Below are 23,908 nucleotides of genomic sequence, written 5' to 3'. Positions count from 1 at the left end.
TGCTAAGACAATTTTGGATCCTGACTTTGTCACCCACTGTGTTAATTATGCCTTCCAGCTTTGGATCATCTGAAAATTTGATGAGCATTCCATCTATGGCTTCATCCAAATCACTAATAAAATGTCAAGCAGTACAGGGCCAAGCCAGGTCTCGGATAATGCACCACCAGGCTGACATCAGATCATCAGCAGCCACTCTTTGAGTCTGGCTCTCCAGGCAATATATCCTGGAACGGAAACACACCTATTTAACATCAGCAAGTGTTCTCACCATTTTCCAACACACACCACTTTGTCCGACCTCACAGGGCTGCCATTTTCTACCAGGGCCTTTACCTGGATTCCAGCTGCTTCCATGTCTTCTGTCCCAGTTCTATCACTCTCAGTGGCCTCCCCGGTCTCTGTAACAGCTTGGGTCTCAACAAGGCTCACTCCTTCGCCCAAGGGGAGGGCTTCACCTTCTACGACAGCCTCTGGGGCCCCCTCAGCAGCCCCCACTGGGGCTCCAGCAGCTGCAGGGATGGTGTCAGCATCCTCTACTGTCACCACCTACAAATAAGATGCCCAAAGAAGTCAGATCTGGCCATTTGTGTGGGTGCAAACTCAAATTTGGCCAACATCTGCTTCATATTTTTAATTCTACTTCTTCAGAGAATTCCTTGAGGCACTGAAATTCACTGGACCCCAGTGTCCAGCTGAGAACTGAAGGGATCTACATTAAAGTAAGAAACAGGCAAAGTTGTAACTAGCAATGGCTTTGGGGCTGGCTAGATGACACAGCAGAGAGAGTGCTAGGCCTGGAATCAGAAAGACTCATCTTCCTGAGTTCAAATCTAGATTCAGATATTTACTAGCTGTGTGACTGTGGATAAGTCACTTATCCCTGATTACCTTAATTTCCTCATTTGTAGAAAACTAGAGAAAGAAAGGGCAAACCACTCCAGTATCTTTGCCAAGAAAACCCCAAATGGGGGCTATGATGAGTTGGACATGACTGAATAACATCAAAAATTGGGGCTAGCTCCCATGGAGTGTAGGCACTCCTGGGTGCAGCTTAGGCCTTTTAAACTTCTTGGCTACAACAGGCCTCTAGATCAAGGCCACCACCATTGGTAAAGCAGCCAAGGGATGAGCTGGAAGTGGGGAAGCACAGCCTTGAAGGGAGCTGTTTGTTTCTCCTTAATTTACCATCACAGGCAAAGGTCTAGAGGCCCTGCCCTTGTTATAGCTTTGAAATTAGGTCCTTTAGGTACTCATAAATCAACTCTTAAAACAACTTTGATGTTAAATTGTCTTCCTTGGTGCTTAACAAAGTGACTTGTATGCTGCAAGTACTTTAATAAATGTTCATTGAATGACTGAATGGAGGGTTACATAAAATAATGATTTATTAACATATTTGTTGCACTCTGAAAAATTTAAGGCCTATATAAATATTAGCCATCACCATCATCATCATTAGCAGCAGCATCACCATCATCACCATCACCATCATCATCATCATCACCATCATCAGCATCATCAGCATCATCACCATCACCTTCATCATCACCATCATCATCATCACCATCACCATCATCATCATCACCATCATCACCATCATCATCACCACCATCATCACCATCATCACCATCATCATCATCACCATCATCATCATCACCATCATCATCATCACCATCATCATCACCATCATCATCACCATCATCACCATCATCATCATCATCATCACCACCACCACTATCATCATCATTTCTGGTGCCCCCAGGTATTCAGAAGCTCTCATTGCCAATACTCAACTTCACATTCTCTTGAAGGATTAAAGGGAAGAAAGCTTTTGGCTCCCACGAGCTGCACTTTTAGCTACTAACCCTCTATCTATGCAGTCAAAGTTTCACCAGTAAAAAGACCCAATTAGAGGCAAGGGTATTTATCTCTTAATTAGAACAAGAACAAGAAAGAAGAAACAGGAGAATTTACTTTGGAGGACCAGTAACTCATATTGTTGTTAGTGTGTTCACTTAAACTACAGTTCTATTACCTCATTATAGCAAAACACCAACTATTTAGAAGAACTTTTGGGAGAGGAGAGGTTCTGGAGAGAAAAGTTTTCTGGATAGCTGAGAGTTTATTCCTTTAAACTTTTTGGGCAAATGATCTCTTTAAAATAACTCAGATTTGTGCTGGAGAGGCTTTGGGAAGATAGGTAAACTAAGGTACATGTTGATGCAACTCTGAATTGATTTTATTCTGGGAACAAAATTGAAATTATGTGAAAAAAGTCACTAAGCTGTTCATCCCCTTTGAATTAGGTGTCTCACTACTAAGCAGATACCCCCCAAGACAGAAAAAGAGGCCCTATAGGTCCTAGAATATTCACAGAAGCATTTTTTAAAAAAGAAAAACTGGATAAAAAGGGGTTGGTCATTGACTGGGGATTGGTTGAACCAACTTTATTACATGAATGTAATTATATGACTAAACCATAGGAAATGAGAAATCTAAGGAATTCAGAGAAGCAGAGGAAGACCTGCATGAACTGATGCAGAGTGAAGAAAGAAGCAGAAGAACAAAATGCGCAATGTCCCCACCAACATAAACAAGCCCAGCACTGGAAGGCATCCACTATCTGACAGTGTCATGACCACGTTGACCCGGGAGAACAGAACATGGACCACATGTTCCTTCTCTTCGGGGAACGATACGGGAGGGATGAAGATGTAGGTCATGCATCCCCTGGCAGATACGATTACCAAGATGTCAGGTTTGGTTTAATTCTTTCTTTTCTTTTCTGTTTCAAGGGATGATTCAATGGGGGTATGGTAGCCCATGTTGGGAAAGAATTGTAATAGAAAAACAAAAAAAACCCATCAGTACAACTTTTTAAAGTAAATTAACTCTTTAACTTGGGAAATATACTATTTGAAACCTCCACACACACCTTTTTTTGTTGGTGCAGAGTTATCATGAACATCTATGAACTTCTATTTTTGTCATGGTCTACTGGGCTGTGACCCTACACTAAACACTGGACTCTGAACTGCACATCACTTTTCTTTGCCTCTTGTTTTTTTTAAAGACTAGATCTCCCTGTCTCACCCGGGCTGTAAGTGCAGTAGCCACAAGGGAACTTTGATCTCTCTGCTTCCAACCTGGTTGGGTTCACTTCTTCTTATTAGGCAACATGGTGGGCCCTCCCTCACCACCCCCCCCGGAAACTCCTCTCCTTTCTTTTAATGGTCTGTTCCCAATCTGTTGTGATTCAAGAAGTCAAATTTGTTGTTATTGTATGTAAAGTAGGAGCAAATCAGCTCTGGTCGGGTGAGGACCCTCTTGCTTCTTATGAATAAAGTGTATGAACTTCCATTTTTCAGATTAGTGCCTGCAGTTTGACTGCAGGACTTTTTTTGTTTACTATCTGAATTCCGGATAATTAATAGCAATATATAATATAAATAAATAACGAATATATAATTAACATATCTAATTAATATTAACTAATATATATTATTTAGTAGAATTAATAAATAGCCCTAATATAATACTCTAAGGTTTGCAAAGTGCCTTACCTTCACTGCCCCTGTGAAGTAGGTACTGTACTTATTTTTACCCTCATTTTATAGATGAAGAAACTGAGCTCGGCGAAGTTAAGTGATGTACCTACCATCACATAGATACTGAGTGTCAGAGGGAGGATTTGAACCCAGGTCTTCTTGACTCTGAATTCATCTTTTTACTATTGGTGACCTGTTTTCCTCTCAGCCTGTATGTACAAAGAATATTTGTTCTAGTGAGTGGGGTTTCCCAAACTCCTGGTCCTAACAACAGGGACCAGGGTTGGACAGGTTGACCAATGGCTCAGCTAAGTGGCCAGAGCTGGGGGTTTAAGGAGGAGGACTCAATTATCTCCAAGTTTTTTAGAGGTCCAGTCACTCAAATAATCAATTTCTAATTCTTGATTGCTAACTTTTTTTTTTGAGAAATAGTGGTCAATGGTCATTTGGTGGGTTCGCAGAAGTCTATATTCATTGAATCTCAAGAAGAATTATCATATTTTCAGGGAAAGTAACCTCTATATGTAGCTTGGCTTTTTATTTTATTAGATTGTGTGTGTGTGTGTGTGTGTGTGTGTGTGTGTGTGTGTGTGTGTGTGTGTGTGCGTTTTAAGCATGGGCCTCCTGATCTCTCCCAGGCTGGAAGGGCAAGGTCTAGGCTCAATCCCACTCTGATTGGCACAGAAGCTTTGACCTGTTCCATTTCTGACCTGGGCCTCTTTGCCTTTCCTTAGGCAATCTACTGGCCCTCTGATCTTGGGGTCTCACCATATCAATCCCAGATTGAGTGTGGACATCTGTTAGGCTTAGCCCACTGCAACCAAGAACTCCTAAGCTCAAGAGATCTGTTAGCCTCAGCCTGTCTTGCAGCATATTACAGGCAGGAGACACCATGTCCTGGGCTGCACCTGTGATTTCAATGAAATAAGGAACTTCTGTTAAGCAAATTCCCTCTAACAACACAGATCGCCACCTATTTTGGGATCTTAGTGAGATAAAGTGACCAGGGTCACACAGCTAGGGTGAATCTTCCTGAGTCTGAAGCTGGGGCTCCCAATCCCCTAGACCTGAAACTTAATACTTACCCAAATTAAAGAAAATCGGTCTCATGGGAGAAGCCCTGGCCTTGAAGACTGAGGACCTGGCTTTGGGTCTCTTTACATCTCTGGGATGCCTCAGTTTCTTCTCCATAAAATGAGGCCAGCTGCACTAGAGGATTTCCCGGGTCCCTCCAGCCTAGCACATTCAAAACTCTGGCCAGTTAGTGCTTGTCATTATGAAGTCAGCAGGCCAGCAGAGGGAGTCCGTGTCATAGAACTTTGGGCTCTTAGCTGGGCTGGGGTCTGGAGAGCAGGACCCTCTGGGCCCTGCAGGGATGGGAAGGCCCAAGAAATGGGATGCAGCATCTATAATAAGGCTGTGGGGGATGAAGGGCTCAAGGAAGCAAATGCCAACATTCTGGAGAAGGCAAACACGGAAGGCTATGTTCACAGTGCATCTTTTCCCATTTGCCTGGAGGCTGCTGCTCCTTTGGGGTTCTGACAGCCTCTGTGGGCTAGCTCCTCTTTATGAGAGGCGGTGTGGCCCAGGGACTAGGGACCTGGGCTTGGGATCAGGAAGATGTGGACGCGACTCTTGTGGTTCTATAGTCTGCGCTTAACCTCTCGGTGCTCAATCGCTTGCACGGCTTGTGTATGGAAGCCAAGAAGGGCACCTGTTTATTACAGTCTTAATTTTGTCAAAAGGACTGGGGGAAAATGTGAGCAACCTTTCCTAGATCACCCTTAATCTGGGGTCAAATGATGCTAATAACACCAGCCTACACTGATTTCGTAGATATGAGAATTTACATTTATAGTTATAACCCATATATGTAAAATAGTACACACACACACACACACACACACACACACACACACACACACTCAGACCTCTTATATACATTAACTGGACTTAGAATCAGAAAGGTCTGGGTTAAAATCCTTCCCCAATCCAGACTAGAGCTATAACCATTAGCAAGTCACTTAGCATCTGTGAGACTCTTTCCTCTGCTGTAAAATGAGAATAGAGCTAGCAGTGCCTAGCACACAGTGTTCTTTAGAGGTTAAAATGAGGTGCCCATCAAATGCCTCGTGCACTTCAAAAACATGACACAAACATAGGCATCATTACTTCAAAACATAAAGACCTTGGAGAGGTTTATCATCAAGTTGTTGGGTGAAGAAGACAATCTCAGAATATTAGACCTGACGGCAGGGGCACATTTGTTTAGACTCCCATGATTAGGATCCTGTCTAGAGCTCCCCTTATTTTGCTGTTGTTGTTCAGTTGTTTCAGTCATGTCTGACTCTCCATGACCCGGTTTGGGGTTTTCTTGGCAAAGATGCTGGAGTAGTTTGCCATTTCTTTCTCCAGCTTACAGGTGAGGAAACTGAGGTAAACAGAGTTAAGTGACTCTCCTAGGGTCACACAGCTACTAAGTGTCTGAGGCCAAATTTGAACACAGGTTTTCCTGACTCCAAGCCTGGTGCTCTGGGCACTATGGTGCCACCTAGCTGCCCCTTCAACCCCTCATTTTACAGATAAGTAAATTGAGGCATGGGAAGGTTAAGTTATTGGCTCAAGGTTGTGGAATGGATGGTTTTTATCTCATGGATAAAACCACAAAGAGTTTTACAGAATCTTTTCAAGTTGATTATTAAAGTAAGAGGTTACTCCTAAATGTATTGTAATTGTCCTCACCATTACTATTATTCCCATTATTCATACTACTCTTTTATGCTCTGGGTCTGCTGCTTAAGGGAAGAATGCTGCTTTCTAGTCCCTGCCTGCTGCAGGAGGTGGTTGCTACTACTAGAAATAATCCTAACTGAAAGATGGATATTAGTTATTTTAAAGAGCAAATAAATGAATCTGCTGAACACACTTCAGCCTTTGGGAAGCCACATTGCCATATTTTTCTCTTTATGTTAAAATCAATAGAAGCAATGCTTCCTGCCTTTAACTGTGCTGTTCAGGGCTCTGAGGGATTTGGGAACTCTGGGAACTCCAGTATCAAGGAGATTCCAAACTGGGCCCACACTGGATGCAGAGGGGGTCTACCAGGAAGACCCCTAAAGGTTCCAGAGTTCATCCAGCAAGCTCCTTAGAGGCTTCCACGCTAATTCCCAGAGCCCTCCCTCTCTCAAGGTGTGAAGTTCCAGCACTTTCACTCCCTCTCTAAGGACATGCAGCTGCCTCCCTCTTCCTAACAGCCTCCTCCACGGAAAGGAAATATGAGACAATAGCATTCACTGTGGGGTCCTTAAAGTGCTGCAGTAGTCATGAGCAAAACTTAATGAAGGCAGGAGGAAATGAGTGTGTGGAACAGGAGGAGAAGGAGCTCTGTTGCAAGAAGAAGGGCCAAGCAAATCAGCACTTCTCACAGGTTGTGTTGTAAAAGCACGTTGGCTGTGACCAAGCCCCCCAATTATGAGTGGTAATAGGCTCCAGGGGCATTCCTCATCTCCAGATTTCATTTTTATTGCTGCCGTGTGCCCACAGCAAGCTCTTGGCCACTGTGCGGTTGGCCTTTGGGAACTGGGCGATCTCATATTGCGATCAGAGTTTGGGTTCACTTATCCCCTCTCTTCTTCATTCCCGTCAAGTTTATTTTTTCTTTTATTTTTTAAGTTTAAGATAATTTCCTGACAATGCTTTTGGGGCACATATTCCAAAAGATAAACAAAGAAAATGAGAACGTCAATCCTTGCGAATGGAATTCCGGCCAGAGGGAGGCATACTCTTCTTAGCGTCTGACATATTTCATTCCTCTTTCTAATAAGTGCAGTGGCTTCCTGTGGCCTCTACAATCAAATACACAACCTGGGTCCACGTTACCTTTCCAGCTGCCTTACAAGGACTTCTCCTTCATGCATTCTACGATCTAGCCAAACCGGCCTTTTTGCTGTTTCTCACACACAGCACTCCACCTTTTTGCCTCGGCAGAGTCTGAACCCTGTGCCTAAAATGTGCTCACCCCTCACCTCTGCCCCTTAGAATTCCTAGCTGACTCTACCATCATTTTCAAATGAAGCCTGTTCTAATCCTCACAGCTGCTAGTTTCTATCCCCCAAATTACCTAGAACGTGTCTGGTACAAAGTAAATGCTTAATAAATGCTGTTAATTAATCAAAGGACAGACTTCATATCAAAAATCTGTGACCTCATCAAAGTGGGAATATCTTATGATACAGAGAGTAGCCCCTCTGCCCTTCAGTACCCAGACTACAGGAATGATTGTGGCTAAAAGCCCATCTCATTATGGAGCCAGCCTGGTGAAGAGCCATGAACTCCGCCAGGCTGTTTCTCAAATTCCTGACACGCCAGCTGTCACAGGACTTGTATTCTAGAACAATACAATGTGAGCACTGAAAGGAGCCTTGCAGATCATTTAGCCCAGCTCCCTCATTTTGCAGATGGGGAAATGGAGGCAGTGCTCTCTAGTGGTAGGAACACTGAGTGAAGAGCCCAGAGGCCTGGGTTCTAGTCCTGTCTGACACCACAGCGTATGGCCTCCCTTCTCAGTGTGAGCTTCGGACATCGCCTGTCACTGGTAGAAGGGGACCTGCTAATTAAGATTATTATTCCTGTCCTGGGGAAGAAGCATTTTGACTCCTTTTCTCGATCCTGGATACTCTGGTGCCAAATAATATCGACTTGCCTACACCGAATAACACAAATAAACATTTACAGTTAAATACTTATTGAACACCTAGGATTTCTAAGAACATTAGACATGAGCACAGGTGTGGGCACTGGAGATGAGGTCAAGAAAGCTCTAGTTCAGATCCTGCCCCTGACACTTACCAGGTAGGTGACCTTGGGCAAGTCACTTCACCCAAATCCCAGCTTCCTCATCTGTAAACTGAGGATAAGATAGGCACTACACCTACCTCACAGGGTTGTCCTGAAGATCAAATGAGAGAATATATGCAAAGAGCTCTGTAAACTTTAAAGTGCTAGGTCGATGTTGACTTTTATTGATGTGGTTTTATGTAATTATTCTAATAGCCCTGTGAGGCAGATAGTAAAAGCATTATTGAAAGATAGCTAGAAAAAAAAGGAAAAAAAAGAAAGATAGCCTGGCATTATGGAAAGCAAGACCTGAGTTCAAATCCTTCTTCTGACATATTTACCTGTGCAACCCTGGACAAGTCACATGTCCTCCCTCAGCCTCAGTTTCCTGATTTGCAAAATGGGACTAATCATTTCAATACTACTGACTTCGGAGAGTTGTTTTGGGGATCAAACGAGATCCTGGAGGTAATGCTTAAACAGCTCTCCCAAGCCAGCTCTATTATAGCCACCGTTTCTTCATTTTTATGCAGAAACAGAGAATTTAGATCCCTTGGTCAACATCCCAGAGCTAGCAGGTAGCAGGGTTGGGACTCATGCCTTAGCACTCTGCTTTCAAATCCAAGGTGTTTCTCCTATCATAAATCCAATCTGAAGTTTCCTCCCGAGCTTGCAAGCTCTGGTAGGTCCAGAGTCAAAGCCACTTGAGCCCTGCAGACAGACCAGTCAATTGACAAGCATCTATTAATTGCTTTTTGTGTGCCACGGGAAAACAAGGTTCAGGTCAGTAGAGCCTGAAAGCCCAAGGAATAGCCCGGGGTAACTGGATTATTTTTTTCAGTTCCTACCTAGAAATATCCAATAGGCCAGCACCATGTGGGGGTGGTGGAGAGCTGAAAAGAATATTCGCTGTTTCCTCCTTCATGTTATCTAGACTTAAAACACTCAGAACTCTCCTTCCAGGTAATTCATCAAGGTAAATTCCTCTGAGAGTTTCTGCTCTTGAACTCAGTGCATCTTTCCAAAGGGGAGGGAGGCTGTCCCTTCCCAGTTCATTGGGCCCTCCCTTCCCCCCCATGCCTGGAAGCATATCTGAGTTTCTTTTCTAATAAAAGGATATTGGGAATGTTTGGACTTCACAGGCAATCCTCTCTGCATTTTAATCTTCTGGGGTTCCATCATAAACCCTGTGTCTGGCCAGGTGCATGCACATCTCTGTTGAGGGCAGCACAGTTGCCATAGCAACTCCTAATAGCTCCATGCAGTGAAAATGACAGCGTTTCAGAATCGTCTCTGTAGAAATGGATGGATTCTTCTGTAGATGCGCCAAAGCACAGCACCCAGAATAATATCCAGAGGTAGACAGGGAGGGGCTGCTGGGAACATCAGAGGCCAGAGCAGGCAAATGGAAACTCCCAGGACGCAGAGGGTTCCCTGGGAGGGAACGAGGGAGAGAAGTTGCAGCAGAAGGCGCCTGTGGTTCAGTGTGTCCGCCCGCTCCTATCCGAGGACGTCTGCAGTCAAAAGAAGACTTTAGGGAGAGGCAATGCTTGATCTCCTGCCCTGCCCCAAGTGGCTGATGCCAGCCCCTGCTTGAGAATAGGAACTTTCACTTTCACTTAGGCATCCTCCGTGCCTAGCACCGTTCTTGGCACACAGGAATTGCTTCAGAAATATTTGCTAGTTAACTGAGAATCACTAAGTATTTAGAAAATGTCTGTCTACTGTGTGCTGAGCAATAGGGAGTAGACGAGAAGGGTAAGACGTGGCCATACCCACAAGAAACACGCACTCCAACTGATGAGTGCCATGGAAACAAATGGATTTTGTTCAATAATAGGAAGCAATCCCTTATTAAATCCTATCTCAGGAGGCCCAGGAAAGCTTGATTTCCAGTGCTCCAATTCAGAGAAGCAGACTGATTTATGGAGAGCTGATGACCCTTTGATTAAACGTTTAAAATGGGGAACTGAATCTAGAAGGGGAGGTAATGTGGTGGATGAAAGAGCTAGGACTCCGAAGTATCTCAATAAGCTAGAGTGGTGAGCTGAACCCAAGAAGGAAAAAATGATAGGGATAAACCCACAGTCTTAAAGTTGGCTCAAAATTCAGAGGTCTCAGCGCAGAATGGGGAAAGCATGGTTCGATTTAAAAAACAAAAACAAAAAATAAGTTTAAACAAATTTAAAATAAATTTAAAAAAATCAAACACGCGGGGTTTCAGTGATTAAAAAAAGCCAACGAGAGTCACCAACGTGACATGGGAGGCAAGAAAACCAAAGGGAACTTTGGCTTTGTTCATGGCAGCCTAGTGCCCAAGACAGGGTGCTTCTGTTGGTGCCTCTGCACGCTGGCCCAGACAGGCCCCACCTGGGAAATTGTAGTCAATCCTGTGTGACCCGCTAGGAAGAGCATTGACAAGTTGGAGCAGGTCCAAAGGAAGTTGACCAGGATGGTCAGGATGCTTGGGATGCTTGAAAATCAAGTTACAGAAGGGAGGTTGAAGGAACTGGTTGCTTCCTTTGGTCTAACTGCTCTGTTTATCTCTGTTTTTATCAGAAGACAAAGAATGGGGAAAAAGCTACAGAAAATCAGATGACAGCTCTGACTGGAAAATTCAAAAATATTGTTTAAGCCTTGGACACTTCAGGTAAAAAACTAATTTACTAAAACAAAATGGAAACCACTTTAGGGATGATCTATTATTTTGGCAAAGGGTGATGTGTTTTCAAAATGAATGTGCATAATTTGCTTGTTTTATTTTTCTATTCTTTACTATGAATCTTTGGATTTTTCCACTGAAATAAATATTGGAATGACTCACCCCCTTTAGAGAAAATTAGTTTCCCCTCCAGGGCCAGATTTATAGTGGATCTATACCATGCATTATTGAAACCCACATAGTTTGCTTTTCATTTCCCACAGGACTTACTCTTATGCAAATAAGTAAAGACAATGTTGGTGGTGCAGAAAAGGAAATTAAATCAAAGATGGCAAATGGAGACTGCCTGGTCTTCACATCAGTCCCAATGCTCTCTATGGACTTCTCTTTCTTTCTTTCTTTCTTTCTTTCTTTCTTTCTTTTCTTTTTTCTTTCTTTCTTTCTTCCTTCCTTGTTTCTTTCTTTCTTTCTTTCTTTCTTTTTCTTTCTTTCTTTCTTTCTTTCTCTCTTTCTTTCTTTCTTTTCCTTTCTTCCTTCCTTCCTTCCTTCCTTCCTTCCTTCTTCCTTCCTTCCTTCCTTCCTTCCTTCCTTCCTTCCTTCCACAATTTCATTTGTCTGCCCTTTTCATAACAACATTGTAATTTTGGCTTCATTCTTTTGGAAGAAAATCTACAATACTTTGGTAGTGACACTCAGGTGCTAAGGATGGTTTCTGGAAGAGGGCAGGTCAGCCCTGCTGGCTACTGCTGACATCTGTGGCAGTGGTTAATTAGTGTTTCAAAGACGAAAGAGATTTGTATGTTCTTTTCTAAATAGTTCAACATTAGCCTAGGAATGGGCTTGTGGATTTTTCTTTTGAGAAAAGAATTCCAGGGTGGTTTTCTCAGATATCTTGGCCAGAAAGGAGAAACAAAGACCATGCCTATGTGGTGGAGGGGAAATATTTATTGTGTTTGTATCCCCAGTGCCTGGTACACTGCCTGGCACACATTTTGTTTAGTTATTTCAGTTGTGTCCTACTCTTTGTGACCCCATTTTGGGATTTTCTTGGCAAAGATACTGGAATAATTTGCAATTTCCTTCTCCAGCTCATTTTACCAATAAGGAAACTGAGGCAAACAGGGTTAAGTGACTTTCCCAGAGTCACACAGCTAGTAAATGTCTGAGACCAGATTTGAACTCAGAAGATGCATCTTCCTCACTCCAGGCCTGGTACACTGTCCACCGCAGTGCCACCTAGCTGCTCTGGTACATAATTGGTCCTTAATGATGGCTTGTTGATTGACTGAAGAAGATAAGATTGGATTTAATTCAGTTTTAAATTTTAGATTTAAATACTGATTTTTTCCCACTGATTACCTATGTGACCTTGAATGTCACCTTTGCTCTTTTGAGCCTCAGTTTTCTCATATGTTAAATGAAGGAGTTGGATTAGACCACCTCTGAGGTCCCTTTGGACTCTATTCTATAAGTTTATGATCTCATGTACATACAATGAAGGAACTGGACAGGATGGGCTTCCATCTTGGGCCACCACTATCCTAAGTAGCATTTGGGATCCTTAAGTGGAAAAGAATGTTATACTGTGCCCTCATGGAGGATAGACCCAGGGAGAGAACTGATGTGATGCCTGGTTGTCAACTTTAGCAACCTGGATGTTTGGTAAATACAAAATGTGGGATGAAATTGAGCTCGGCATGATGAGCACATCTTCCTAACATGCCAGCTGTTATTTACAGTCTGTGTGAGAATGAGAGAGAGAGCAAAAGGAAAAGCAGTTTAAATTCCACAAACTGTAGATGCTGCTGAATGTTCCTCCTGGACCAAGGCACCATCCATAGGTTACCACCCTTCACTCATCTCTGGGACTGCTTGGGGCAGCAAGGAACACTGTGACTATGAGGCTCCTGCCAATTGCCATCATGGGCTTATATAGGAGAAATCTCTTTTGAACAGGACATGGAAATAACATAAGAGGAAAGAATACCAACAAACAAAACTGAAAGCTATGTAATTCTGAAGCTCAAGCTTGCCCCTAAAGAAGAGATGAGAAAATAGACCTCTCTCCCTTCTTTGTGCAGAGGTGGGGGACTACGGATAGGAAACATGATGTATACTGTCAGACTTGGCTGGTGTGCTCCCTGCTCCCCCCACTTTCTTTTAAAATTTCTTGTTACAAGGGAAGACAGATTGGGTTGGGGGAAGAGAGATATTTAGAAATGAAAATGATGTAAAAATAAGCTGTATTTATGAATATAATGTTTGGAAGAAATTAGCATGCAATGGGGGCCATGGTGCGAATTGCCCCCACCGTTAATAAATGCTTCAGGGCTATGCTGATTAGCCCACATGCCCTGGCATGAATGCCACCTCACCAGAGATAGGCAGGTGTGAGTCAAGAATTTAGGATGTGGTTTCCAGAGAAATTCATGTAAGGGCCCAGACTGAAACATGGGGGAGAAGGGTGAGGAAGAAGGGGCACACAGACAAGGAGGCCACACCTTGCCTCAGACTAAACCTTACTTCTGCTACTATTAACAGGAGTTTTTTGGGCCGTGCTGGCATTGGATTTGGGGAACATTTATGTGGGGGCCCTCAGAAGACCTCAAGGCTTCACTCACATCCATGAAGGATCCTGACGTCCAGAGCTGAGAGACACAGCCAGTCCCAAATATCACAATTTTGACATTCTTTCACCAAGAAAGCCCTTCCACTCTCTTTTCTCTTGCTTGCAACTCAGAGTAAAGAAGGGATTTGGGACTGAAAGAATTCAGGAATCTTTTCTTCCCCAAAAAAACCAATGGTGTGGGGGCTGTCCTTTGGATGATGAAGGGAGGATCTGTGGCTTCAGTTTTATTCCTTATTATTAACTGTGCCTTCCTTTTTGAAATTAATTGCTTATTTTTACCGTAACTGTGGTCATATAATTGAAAGTAAAACATCTTGATCTTTTGGGGGAAGAAATTCGGGAGGATTGTAGACTTGTAAGCATTAATTTGAGTAAATTGAAGCCCAAAGAGGCTTTAAACACTTGAAAGTAGGGGTGAGTGGGGGGTAGAAGGAGGCTGCAGATAGAAATGATTGTTCCTCTAAATGTCACACAGTTGGTCCCAGGAGACACTAGGCCTTCAGAAGGGCTCTGCCTCCTGTGGTTTAAGGCATGGTCCTTAAGAAAGAAATCTAGCCCAAATCATTCTGGCTCTCATTGGTTGGCTAACAATAGGTCCCAGCCCAAGCCTCACTTAGTCATTGTTTGGGCCCCAAAGGCTCAGAGTGTGTGTAAATAGCAATTGTTTCCGTTTTGGCCAGAAACCCTGAGGGTCCTCCCCTCCCAGATTCCCCTCCCTGATTTTGTTTTCAATTAGGTAAAAGAGGCCATTCTTTGCATCATTTCTTACCTATCCTTAATCACTGAATGAATGTTACCTCAGACAAGCTGAAACCTGGGAAAGACCTTAGCTTAAAAAGGCCAACGTCCCCCACTGCATCTGGAGCCGTCTCCAGTCCTCCTGATCGATATCTGGCCACTGGACCCAAATGGTTCTGGAGGACTTTGCACAGCCTTGCCTCACTTATAGCATCATTTCCCCGATGTCATGGCCCTCTTTGAGAAGGAAGGACAAACAACAACAGCTTCCTGTTGTGGTGGGTAGAGTGAGGGGGTGCCAGGTTCAAATCCTGTTTCAGATACTACTCTAACCATGTGGCCATGAACAAGTCATGTACCCTCTCAGAGCCTCAGTTTCTCCATCTCTAAAATGCAAGGATTGTGCTAGATGGCATCTAAGATTCGTTTCAGCTTTCCATCTTTGATCCCATGTTTGACATTGGAATCAATTGTGGGCATGCAAAGCTGATGGGTGCACATGTATCTCTCTTAACTCCTAAGCAAACCATTCACTTAGAAGAGGGAGAGGCCTTCTCCTTGAGTTTCTCTTCTTTCCTTTCTCTAACTCCCACATCTCTTTTGGGGTAGGACCTCTGTTTTACTGCGATCCAGAGGAAAGAGCACTGACTGTGTCTTCATAAGACATAGGTTCAAATCCTATCCCTGACATCTACTGTTTTTTTTCTTTTTGTTTTTTGGTGAAGCAATTGGGATTAAGTGACTTGCCCAGGGTCACACAGCTAGGAAGTGTCAAATGTCTGAGGCTGGATTTGAACTCAGATCCTCCTGACTCCAAGGCTAGAGCTCTATCCACTGTACCATCTAGCTGCCCCTGACACCTACTGTTTGATCTTGGCAAGTCACTTAACCAACAGGGGCCTCAGTTTCCTCATCTGTAAAAAAATGAGGGAGTTTGACTAGATGACATCTGAGGTCCCTTACAGATCTAGATTTAACATTCTATGATATAGTTCTCAAATAAGGGGCCAGTGGTGCTATACTTTTGGATAAAGTTTGGGTTTATTTGTAAAAATCACAGAATAGCATATCTCCCCTAAGTCAATGTTTTTCTGTCCTTGGGTCACTACCTACAAGGAGTTCTAGTGAGATTCTAAAAAGGTCCTGGACATGATGCTGAATGCAGATTATTGAACAGCTCACCTATGGCCATGTCTATCCCTTCCTTTCTCTCCTCTGTATCTTCAGTCCCTTTATTATACTCCTTTCTCTATTTATTCTACAAACATATATTATATAATAAAATGTGATATATATTTATGCAAGGCACTGCCCTGACTATGGGGATAGAAAGAAACAGTTCTTTCCCTCAGGGTGGTTGCATCCCAAAGCAGGAAAAAAGAATGTGCTTCCAGTGGAAGTATAATGGCTCGGGAGTGTGAGAACCTCAGTTCAAATGTAAGTGCCACCATTTACTACCACTGTAACTGGGTAATGATAAGAACTAACATTCATGTAGTGTTTGGCATTATCTCTGCAAGGCGAGGTATCCACTGGAATGAAAGCTCCTTCTAAGGTTGGTGTGGGGTTTTTTTTTTGCTTTTCTTTGTAACTGCTGGGCTTAGTACTGTGATCCAGCATGGAGTAAGTGCTTAATACGTGATTGCTGACTGACTACTTGGTTGTTATCCTCATTTGACACACACGTATACTCTACATTTCACCATTATCTATACACTTTGTATATAGATTATAGGGACCTTTCTTGAGAGTAGGGACCACTTTATGTGCTTGTATTCTCCAACACCTAGCTGGGTACATAGTAGGAACACAATAAATGCTTCTTGGTTGACTGATTCCACAGATGAGAAGCCTGAAGCTGAGAGCACTTTTGTGACTTTCTCAGAGTCACACAGGTGGTAATTATTTCAGAAGAGACTCAAACCAAGTCTTTTTGACTGTGAGGTGAACAGATCCTGTAAGTTCTGTGGCCTAACTTTCATCTACAAAATAAGATTAGATATAATATTAGATATAAAGTTGAAAAACTACACCAGGGGTAAATAAGATCAGGGTAAAGGAAGGATGCCTGATATCACCACTATTACTTGGTATAGTGCTAGAAATGCCAACCGTAGTCATAAGGCAAGAAAAAGAAATTGAGGGAATAAATATAGACAAAGAAGAAACAAAAGTATCAACTTTTGTAGATGATGTAATGGTCTACTTAGAGAACCCCATAGAGTCAAAAAAAAATCACTGAAACAATAATTTCAGCAAAGTAACAAGACATAAATTTTGTTGTTGAAGATGATTATTAGTTATGTCTGATTCTTTGTGACCCCATTTGGGATTTTCTTGGGAAAGATACTGGAGTGATTTGCCATTTCCTTCTCCAGCTTATTTTATAGATGAAGAAACTGAGGCAAACAGGGTTTGTGACTTGCCCAGGGTCACACAGCTAGTAAGTATCTAAGGCTGGATTTGAACTCAGGTCCTCCTGACTCCAGGCCCAGCACACTATCCACTGTGCCACCTATCTGCTCCCAGGATACAAAATAAGCCCACATAAATCTTCAATCTTTGTATTACTATCTCAAAAACTATTGATATTTTAAGTTGCTTTGGCGAAATGGCTGTCCCATCTTGCTCTACTATTCTAGTGGGTTGTGAATGATATTCTACTGGCCTTGGTGGTGGTATTTCTGCAGATTTATCAGGCCCAGGGAGAGGCTTAGAGCAAGGAGTTTTGTGAATTGCAAACCTCACTGAACCACAGAACCATAGAATCTCAGACCTGGAAGGGAGTTCTGAGTCCATGTAATTTAACTCAACTGTATAAGAATCCTTTTAATAGCATGCTTCCTACAACAATTGCCCCCCTCCAACTATCACCTTTCCTTCAGAACCTAATGGAGACTCCTGAATCCAAGAGGCCTTGGAATGGAAGTGCTGCCTCTGGCCTTAATAATAAACCTTGAGGTTGCTTGAACCACTGATCAACCAGAACCAGTGGATAGGTAAGCCAGGAGTTGAACCACTCCCTCCCATCTACCCCCTGCCCACATCACTGGCATTGTTTCCAGCCCAACCGTAATTCCAGCAGACAATCCTTGTGGAGATGTGACCTGGAAACTGCCTCCATAGGTGTTGAAGCCCCTGTCTCCTCAACAACCACAGTTACTGAAGACCTTCAAAAGCAAGTCCTCAACACCAATGTCCTTGGCATTGTCAGATGGCGCAGCATCAGAAACAGATGTGATTTTATCAGTGGCAATGACACGAAAGAAGAGACTTGACCTGACTTTGCCCCTGCACACTAAGGATCATGGGCTTTTCTCAAAGGACTTGCTGTTAAAACCTATTACATGTTTTACACTAGAATGTGAGCTCCTTGACAACAGGGACCATCTCTGCCTTACTATTTCTACCCCCAGTGCTTAAGGCATAGTACACTGTAAGCACCTAATAAATGCTTTTTTATTCATTCATTCAAGGATTGGGGAAAAAGGAGATCCACTGATAAAAACAAAGCCCCCACAGAGGGCAGACATTAACAAAGTAGAGGATAAGGGCAGGACCACCAGCAACAGAAGCACTTTTCTTTAAAACTCTATCACATTTGACACAGAGATAACACTTACTGCCCTCTTGTTTGTATAAGAAATTTCATGATGAATCCTATGATCAGTCACATTTTTTTTATTGTATCTTTCTTTTTATTAAATCTGTAATGAGGGGCAGCTAGGTGGCACAGTGGGTACAGCACTGGCCCTGAAGTCAGGAAGACATGAGTTCAAATCTGGCCTCAGACCAAACACTTGACATTTACTAGCTGTGTGACCCTGGGCAAGTCACTTAACCCCAGTTGCCTTGCAAAAAAAAAAAATTTGTAAAAAGAAAAGTCTATAATGAACTTGTAAAATGAGCTTTGATTGACAAGGAAGTGTCCTAGTGACATGTAATGAAGCCTATCCCCTCCAATAAGGCCAGATAAAGCCTTCTGATAAGGCAATCAGAAAAGTATCAAGTCAGAGGACATTGAGGCTGCTAAAGAAGATGGAAGCAATCACTAGAGAGAGATAGATGGCGAAAGCTGTCAGCTTCCTAGATCTCTAGCATCACAGTCCCTCAGTGTTGGAAGGGAGCTAAGAGACTATCTGGGCCAACCCAAACCTGAAGTCAAGAACTTAGGTTCAAACCCTAGCTCTCCTTCTTATCACTTTTTGACCTTGGGCAAGAGACTTCAGTTTCCTCACGTCTCTAGGCTTCAGTTTCCTTATCTGTCAAATGAAGAGGTTGGGTTAGATGATCTTTAGGGTCAATCCCAGCTCCAAGTCTATGATCCTATAATGTTACAATCCCCGTTAAAGGCTCATGCAACCTCTGCTTGCAGAGCTCCTCCACTGAGGGAGAACCTGCCATCTTGAAGGCAGTCCATTGAATTTTGGGAAGTTCTTCCTGACATCAAACTTAAACCGGCTTATTGGATCTTGCACTCAGTGCTGTCCTTTGGGACCAAGCAGAACAAGGAAAAGGGCAACATTTTCAAACAGATCTTGTGGACTTTGTTGTCTTCCCAACCAGCACAGGGTCCAGTGCAAATGATTCAGACAAAAATAGGACAGATCCACTCTGCTTTTCTCTATCCAGTCTTTCTACTATCACTTCATTATTTACATGACATTATCCTTCTAGTCTATTAATAAATGGCAGATCTGAAAGATGGTCTACATACCTTACCATAAAGATAACTCAAGGCAAGTGCAAGCATAAGCTTTCAATTCTAGTTATCTAATATCAAAAATGTTATTTTGGGTTACAAGGATATTGTTTTTTCCTATTTGTATGACTTCTTGTGGAAGCCTGTATTGAATGGCAGACTGACTGAAATTCTTTAGAGACCTTTCACTGTATTCCAGGGGCAGACTGGTCTTCACTCCCTATTGTATCTTTATGTCAATTTCCCTTAATCTCCCTCCCTGACTTTCATGTGTGTTGCACTGTCATGTTCATCTGTGTTCAGCATCTACCCTTCCACTTCCCACCATGTTTCACAGCTGTTTTTCACACCAGCCAATGTGGACAAACTGGACTTGCACTGAGAGCAGGTAACGGCCCAGACTCGTGCATGTGTTCGTAATTCACTATTTTAAATACTAATTGGACGCTTGCCAATCCAAGAAGGCAAAGCTGCAACCCCAAGCAGATCATTCTTTTCATTACTATATTGTGGTTGGTTTCTCAATGAATTCTATCAAGTTTCCTATTCATACTTTGTACTTTGATGTCAAAGACATTTCTGTACTCACAATATGTCATTCTTGACATGGCCCTCTAGAAAATGTTCACCAGGAGTGGGGATATAGATTGTGTGTGGAACCTTAGTGTTACTGAATAGAGAGCCAGCTTTGGAGTCAAGAAGACCTGGGTTCAAGTCATGTCTCTGACTTGAGGCAAATCATTGACCATCTCAGTGCTCTGGGAAGCTCTCTAAGATTAGAAATAGCAGGTGCTGACCTGCATTGGCTTAGAAAGTTTTTTCATCCAGAAGTTCCTATCCCAGTGAAATCACAGGTTCAATTTCTATCCCAATCCTTACAGAATTGTCTACATATAGGAGTTCTTGCCCTGATATCTATGAACTTTTTTAAAAAAACTTTTTGATAACTGTATTTCAACATAATTGATTTCTTTTGTAATCCTATGCATTTTATTTTATACATTAAAAACATAACTCTGAGAAGCTTTATCAGAATTCTTCTACTAAAGGGGTTGTCCATCTCTCTCTCTCTCTCTCTCTCTCTCTCTCTCTCTCTCTCTCTCTCTCTCACACACACACACACACACACACACACACACACACACACACACACCCCTTAAGAACCATTTGACCACAAGGCACATCTGGTCTGGTAAAAAAGGGTCAATGGCACAGTGTGCTTTATCCAAGCAGTCAGTCCTATAGCTGCTTGAACAGAACTGCTATCTTCTAGTAGTCGGAGCACCTTTACTTGAAAAGCAGGGCCATCAGTCAGTGAATGAACGAGGGATGTGAAATGGAAGGGAGTTCAAAGGTCAAGGGTGCAACAAAACCTACTTGAACCCTCTCTCAGCTGGGATGTTCACGGTGGAAGCTGGTGCCCAGTGGCGTGTAAAGCAGAAGAATTGCATGGGAGCTGAATGGATGAATGAAGAGATGACTCTGGTGGTGGGGAGGTGAAGATGGCATGGATGGGTGGGAGCTGAAGCTGACACTCACCTCAGCCTCCTCTGCTGCCTCACTAGGCTGGATGTCTTGGCCCTCAGCAGGAGCTCCAGCCAAAGCCTCCTCAGCTTTGGGTTCTGTGGGGGGCACTTCTTCCGACTCAGCCTTTGTTTGATTTTATTTTGAGGGTGGGTCAGGAGAAAGAGAACATATGAAAAGTGAACCCAAGTCACCAAGGCATGTTTGGCAGTTAAGACTAATGGTAACGTCCATCTGACCGGTTTTGGTGAATCTTCCAAACTTGACAACCATTGAACTTTACTGTATGTCCCTGATAAGTGGACTGATGACACCAAGGCTTTGGGTTCCTTTGAGCTTCCATAAATAGTCATTTGGTGAACATTGTGATAACCTGGGAACATGCTACAAAAAAAGGCCCTCTTTCTGTGATTTTGCTGAGGGTGAAGGGCACATATTTCCAGAAAGGATTAATTTACAAAGAAAGCAGCATGTGGGAAACCTGCTTTGAGACCTCCCAGCTCTGAATGACCAAAAGCAGAATGAGTGCTATGGGGGAACAGTTTAGAAGTCCAAATGCTGAAATAGGTGAAGATGGGATGTCCTCATGGAAAAACAATATCTTCAACTGAAAACAACAGATAAAATATATCCAGTGCTCCATATAAATAGGACAGTGTGTATGGGACAGGAAAGATAATCAGACAGGCTGCTGAGTGGCCCAGGGGGTACAGTAATGGGCTTGGAGTCAGGAAGACCTATGTTTTGGTCCTACCTCCTACACAATCTAGCTGTGGATGTCCCTGTGCAAGTCACTTGGCCCTGGTCAAATCAGAGGCTTGGATTCGGTGGCCTCTGGAGATTCCTACAGCATTAATTTATGTCAATACAGAATCTATATAGAAGAACGGTTTGAAGTACATCAAATAAAATGCATAGGATTATCAAGGGCCCCAATTATAAGGAAATAAAGATGGACATTTTTTCCCATCCAAGTTCACAGACCCAGGTTCAGAATCTTTGTTCTACAGGTGGCTAGGGCCAAGCTGAGAAGTCAGAGAAGCAACATTTCCCAGCTCTCCCAGCTGTTTGTGTGGAAGAGAGGTACCTGGGCATCCAACATGATGAATCTCTATCCCTCAGAGAATGAGTTGTCAGAAGAAGTAGGGAAGAAAGAAAATGCTCATCTTCCCCTTATCTACAAACCAGAACTACTTACCGAGGTTTCTATCACAGTCTGACTGGCGGGCACGGTGAAGAGAGAAGTGTCCTGAGGCTGGGCATTGGGAAGAAAAGGAGCTATTAAATTGCCAGCATTTTTTAAACTCCCCAAGATAACACTGAAACAATGTCACCTTAATGGCTATGATTAGAAGCCTTCTAAATTTACATAAAAAGTCTAACTGAAAAAAAAACCAAACAAACAGATTCAGCCACAATCTTTTATGTGTTTGCACTGAATATGCATCTTGGTTTGAAGAAACAACATAATGAGAAGAAAAAGATTCCTAAAAATACATTCTCTTCAGGGCTGGTTTGCTGCCAGCCTTATTCGGCACACCTGCTGAGATCCAACTTGGTGCCTTGTGGGATCCAAAATGATGCATCTACTAGAAACTAGTGAGGTTGTAGACCCTAGACTCTGATAGGGGCTGACACATTGTGTCTGTACCTGTGTGCTGAGTATCTTGTGAAAGGGTCGATGAGATTGACAGCCTACTAGCCTTAGAGACCAGGAGGGCTCAGGCTGAGCACTCCTTTGTCCCTATCCTCTCCTCAGTCAAAGTCCAGAATCCCATCTGAGGCCATCCTCTTCTTAATAGTTGTCAATCACAAGAACTAGGTCCTAACCTGGAAATCAGGCTTGCTCTGATCACATAAAACCTGGATCATTCATTCAGTTCAAGGCACAATCTAAGAGGGAAACAAATAACCTAGAGATGGTCCAACCAAGGACCAAGGGATGGTCAAGGGTTTTGGGTCCATGTCACATCCACATCTATTGAAGGAACTGAGGATGTTTAGTTTGGAGAAGACTCAGGGGAACATGATAGCTATCTTCAGGCATCCACATGGCTGTCACCATAGAGGAAGGATTAGACTGTGTTCATCTTAGTTTCAGAAGACAGAACTAGGAAAAGTGGGGAGAAAAGGGGTAAATTTGGACTTGGTGTCGAGGAAAACTTCCTAACAGAGCTAACCACAAAGACGAGGGGCTACCTGGGGGGGGGTGTAGAAGTTTGGCCCTCACCAGAGGCCTTCGGGAAGAAGATGGCAGACCACCAGTTGGGTCTATCATGGAAGATTCATTTTGGGTCTGAGTTGGGTTGAATCTGTTTTTTTTTCAGTGTTTTAGTTAGATTGGAGTCCAGTTGGGTCTAGAGTCTATGAACTTGGCTTTTAAGAAATAAAGAATATTTCAACATAGTTGGTCTCCTTTGTAATCTGATATATTTTGTCTTTTGCATTTAAAAACATAACTCTGGGAAGGGTCTGTGGGCTTTACCAGATTGCCAGAGGAGTTCATGACAGAAAAAAGGGTAAGGGCTAGATGGTCACTCAGGTCCCTTCCCAATCTGGGATTCTAGGACTGCTGCTATCATGCTTCCTGTCTCAACGGCTTCTTAAAAAGCCACAGGCAAAGATCACATTTTCAAATGGCCCATCTCCCTTAAAAGGACTGAGTATCCTTGGGTGCTCATGTGTGCTCACTCTTTGCTGGTGATAACTATCTCTGCACTTAGTATGACTGAACCTCACCAATGAACATTGGCAGCACCACCATCCTGACATCCTCTTCAGGTTGGGGGGGGCGGTCTGTACAATCCTGAGATTGTAAGATAGCCTCCACCCCACACCAGTGGAGCCAGACTAAGACATTGGTGGCACTAGAAACCGATTTGTAGGGAGGAATTCCAGAACCCTGGAGTTGGAAAGGATTTCAGCAGCCATCTACTCCAACCCCTATCTGACAAAACATCCCCACCACCGCCCTGTCTGATAAGTTGTCATTTGGCCTCTGTTTACCAATAGCCCATTTCACTGTTGCAGGGGCAGCTCTAATCATTTCTGTCTTGATATTACACCTACATTTACTGCTTTGTGGCTCATGCTCATGGTTCTCATTCTGCCTCTGGAGTCAAGAAGCCCAAGTCTGCTCCCCCTTTCATGAGGCATCCAGACTAATACCTGAGGTGCCCCCTTTTTCCACTAAATCTAGGCTATTCCAGGTTAAATAATCCCAGTTCCTTCAACTGATATTCACATGACATGGATTTGAAGTCCTC

The 23,908-nt window shown here is 43.1% G+C and overlaps 1 protein-coding gene and 1 long non-coding RNA gene across 4 annotated transcripts in view; one reads left to right on the top strand and one right to left on the bottom strand.

Moving 5' to 3' along the window:
* The window catches only part of AMPH (amphiphysin), a 224,531-nt gene that overhangs the window by 11,626 nt on the left and 188,997 nt on the right, over positions 1 to 23,908 (bottom strand). For 2 of the 3 annotated variants that reach the window (XM_020964329.2, XM_020964330.2), the window contains exons 18-20: positions 21,841 to 21,897; positions 20,658 to 20,768; positions 337 to 549 (exon numbers count right to left, since the gene is read on the bottom strand). In XM_020964329.2, coding sequence (XP_020819988.1) covers positions 337 to 549; positions 20,658 to 20,768; positions 21,841 to 21,897 — 381 coding nt within the window. The remainder of the gene's footprint in view (positions 1 to 336; positions 550 to 20,657; positions 20,769 to 21,840; positions 21,898 to 23,908) is intronic. The other variant, XM_078152048.1, reaches the window with a different exon arrangement.
* On the top strand, positions 10,792 to 13,818 carry LOC144456736 (uncharacterized). Its single transcript, XR_013485782.1, has 2 exons — positions 10,792 to 11,037; positions 13,591 to 13,818. It is a non-coding gene; the product is annotated as an uncharacterized LOC144456736 (long non-coding RNA).

This window comes from Phascolarctos cinereus, unplaced genomic scaffold (genome assembly GCF_003287225.1).
Source record: "Phascolarctos cinereus isolate Bilbo 61053 unplaced genomic scaffold, phaCin_HiC Scaffold_4;HRSCAF=312, whole genome shotgun sequence".
NCBI classification, from domain to species: Eukaryota; Metazoa; Chordata; class Mammalia; order Diprotodontia; family Phascolarctidae; genus Phascolarctos; species Phascolarctos cinereus.
Note: the sequence above shows the minus strand (reverse complement) of the source record. Positions and strands in the feature narration are given on the sequence as shown.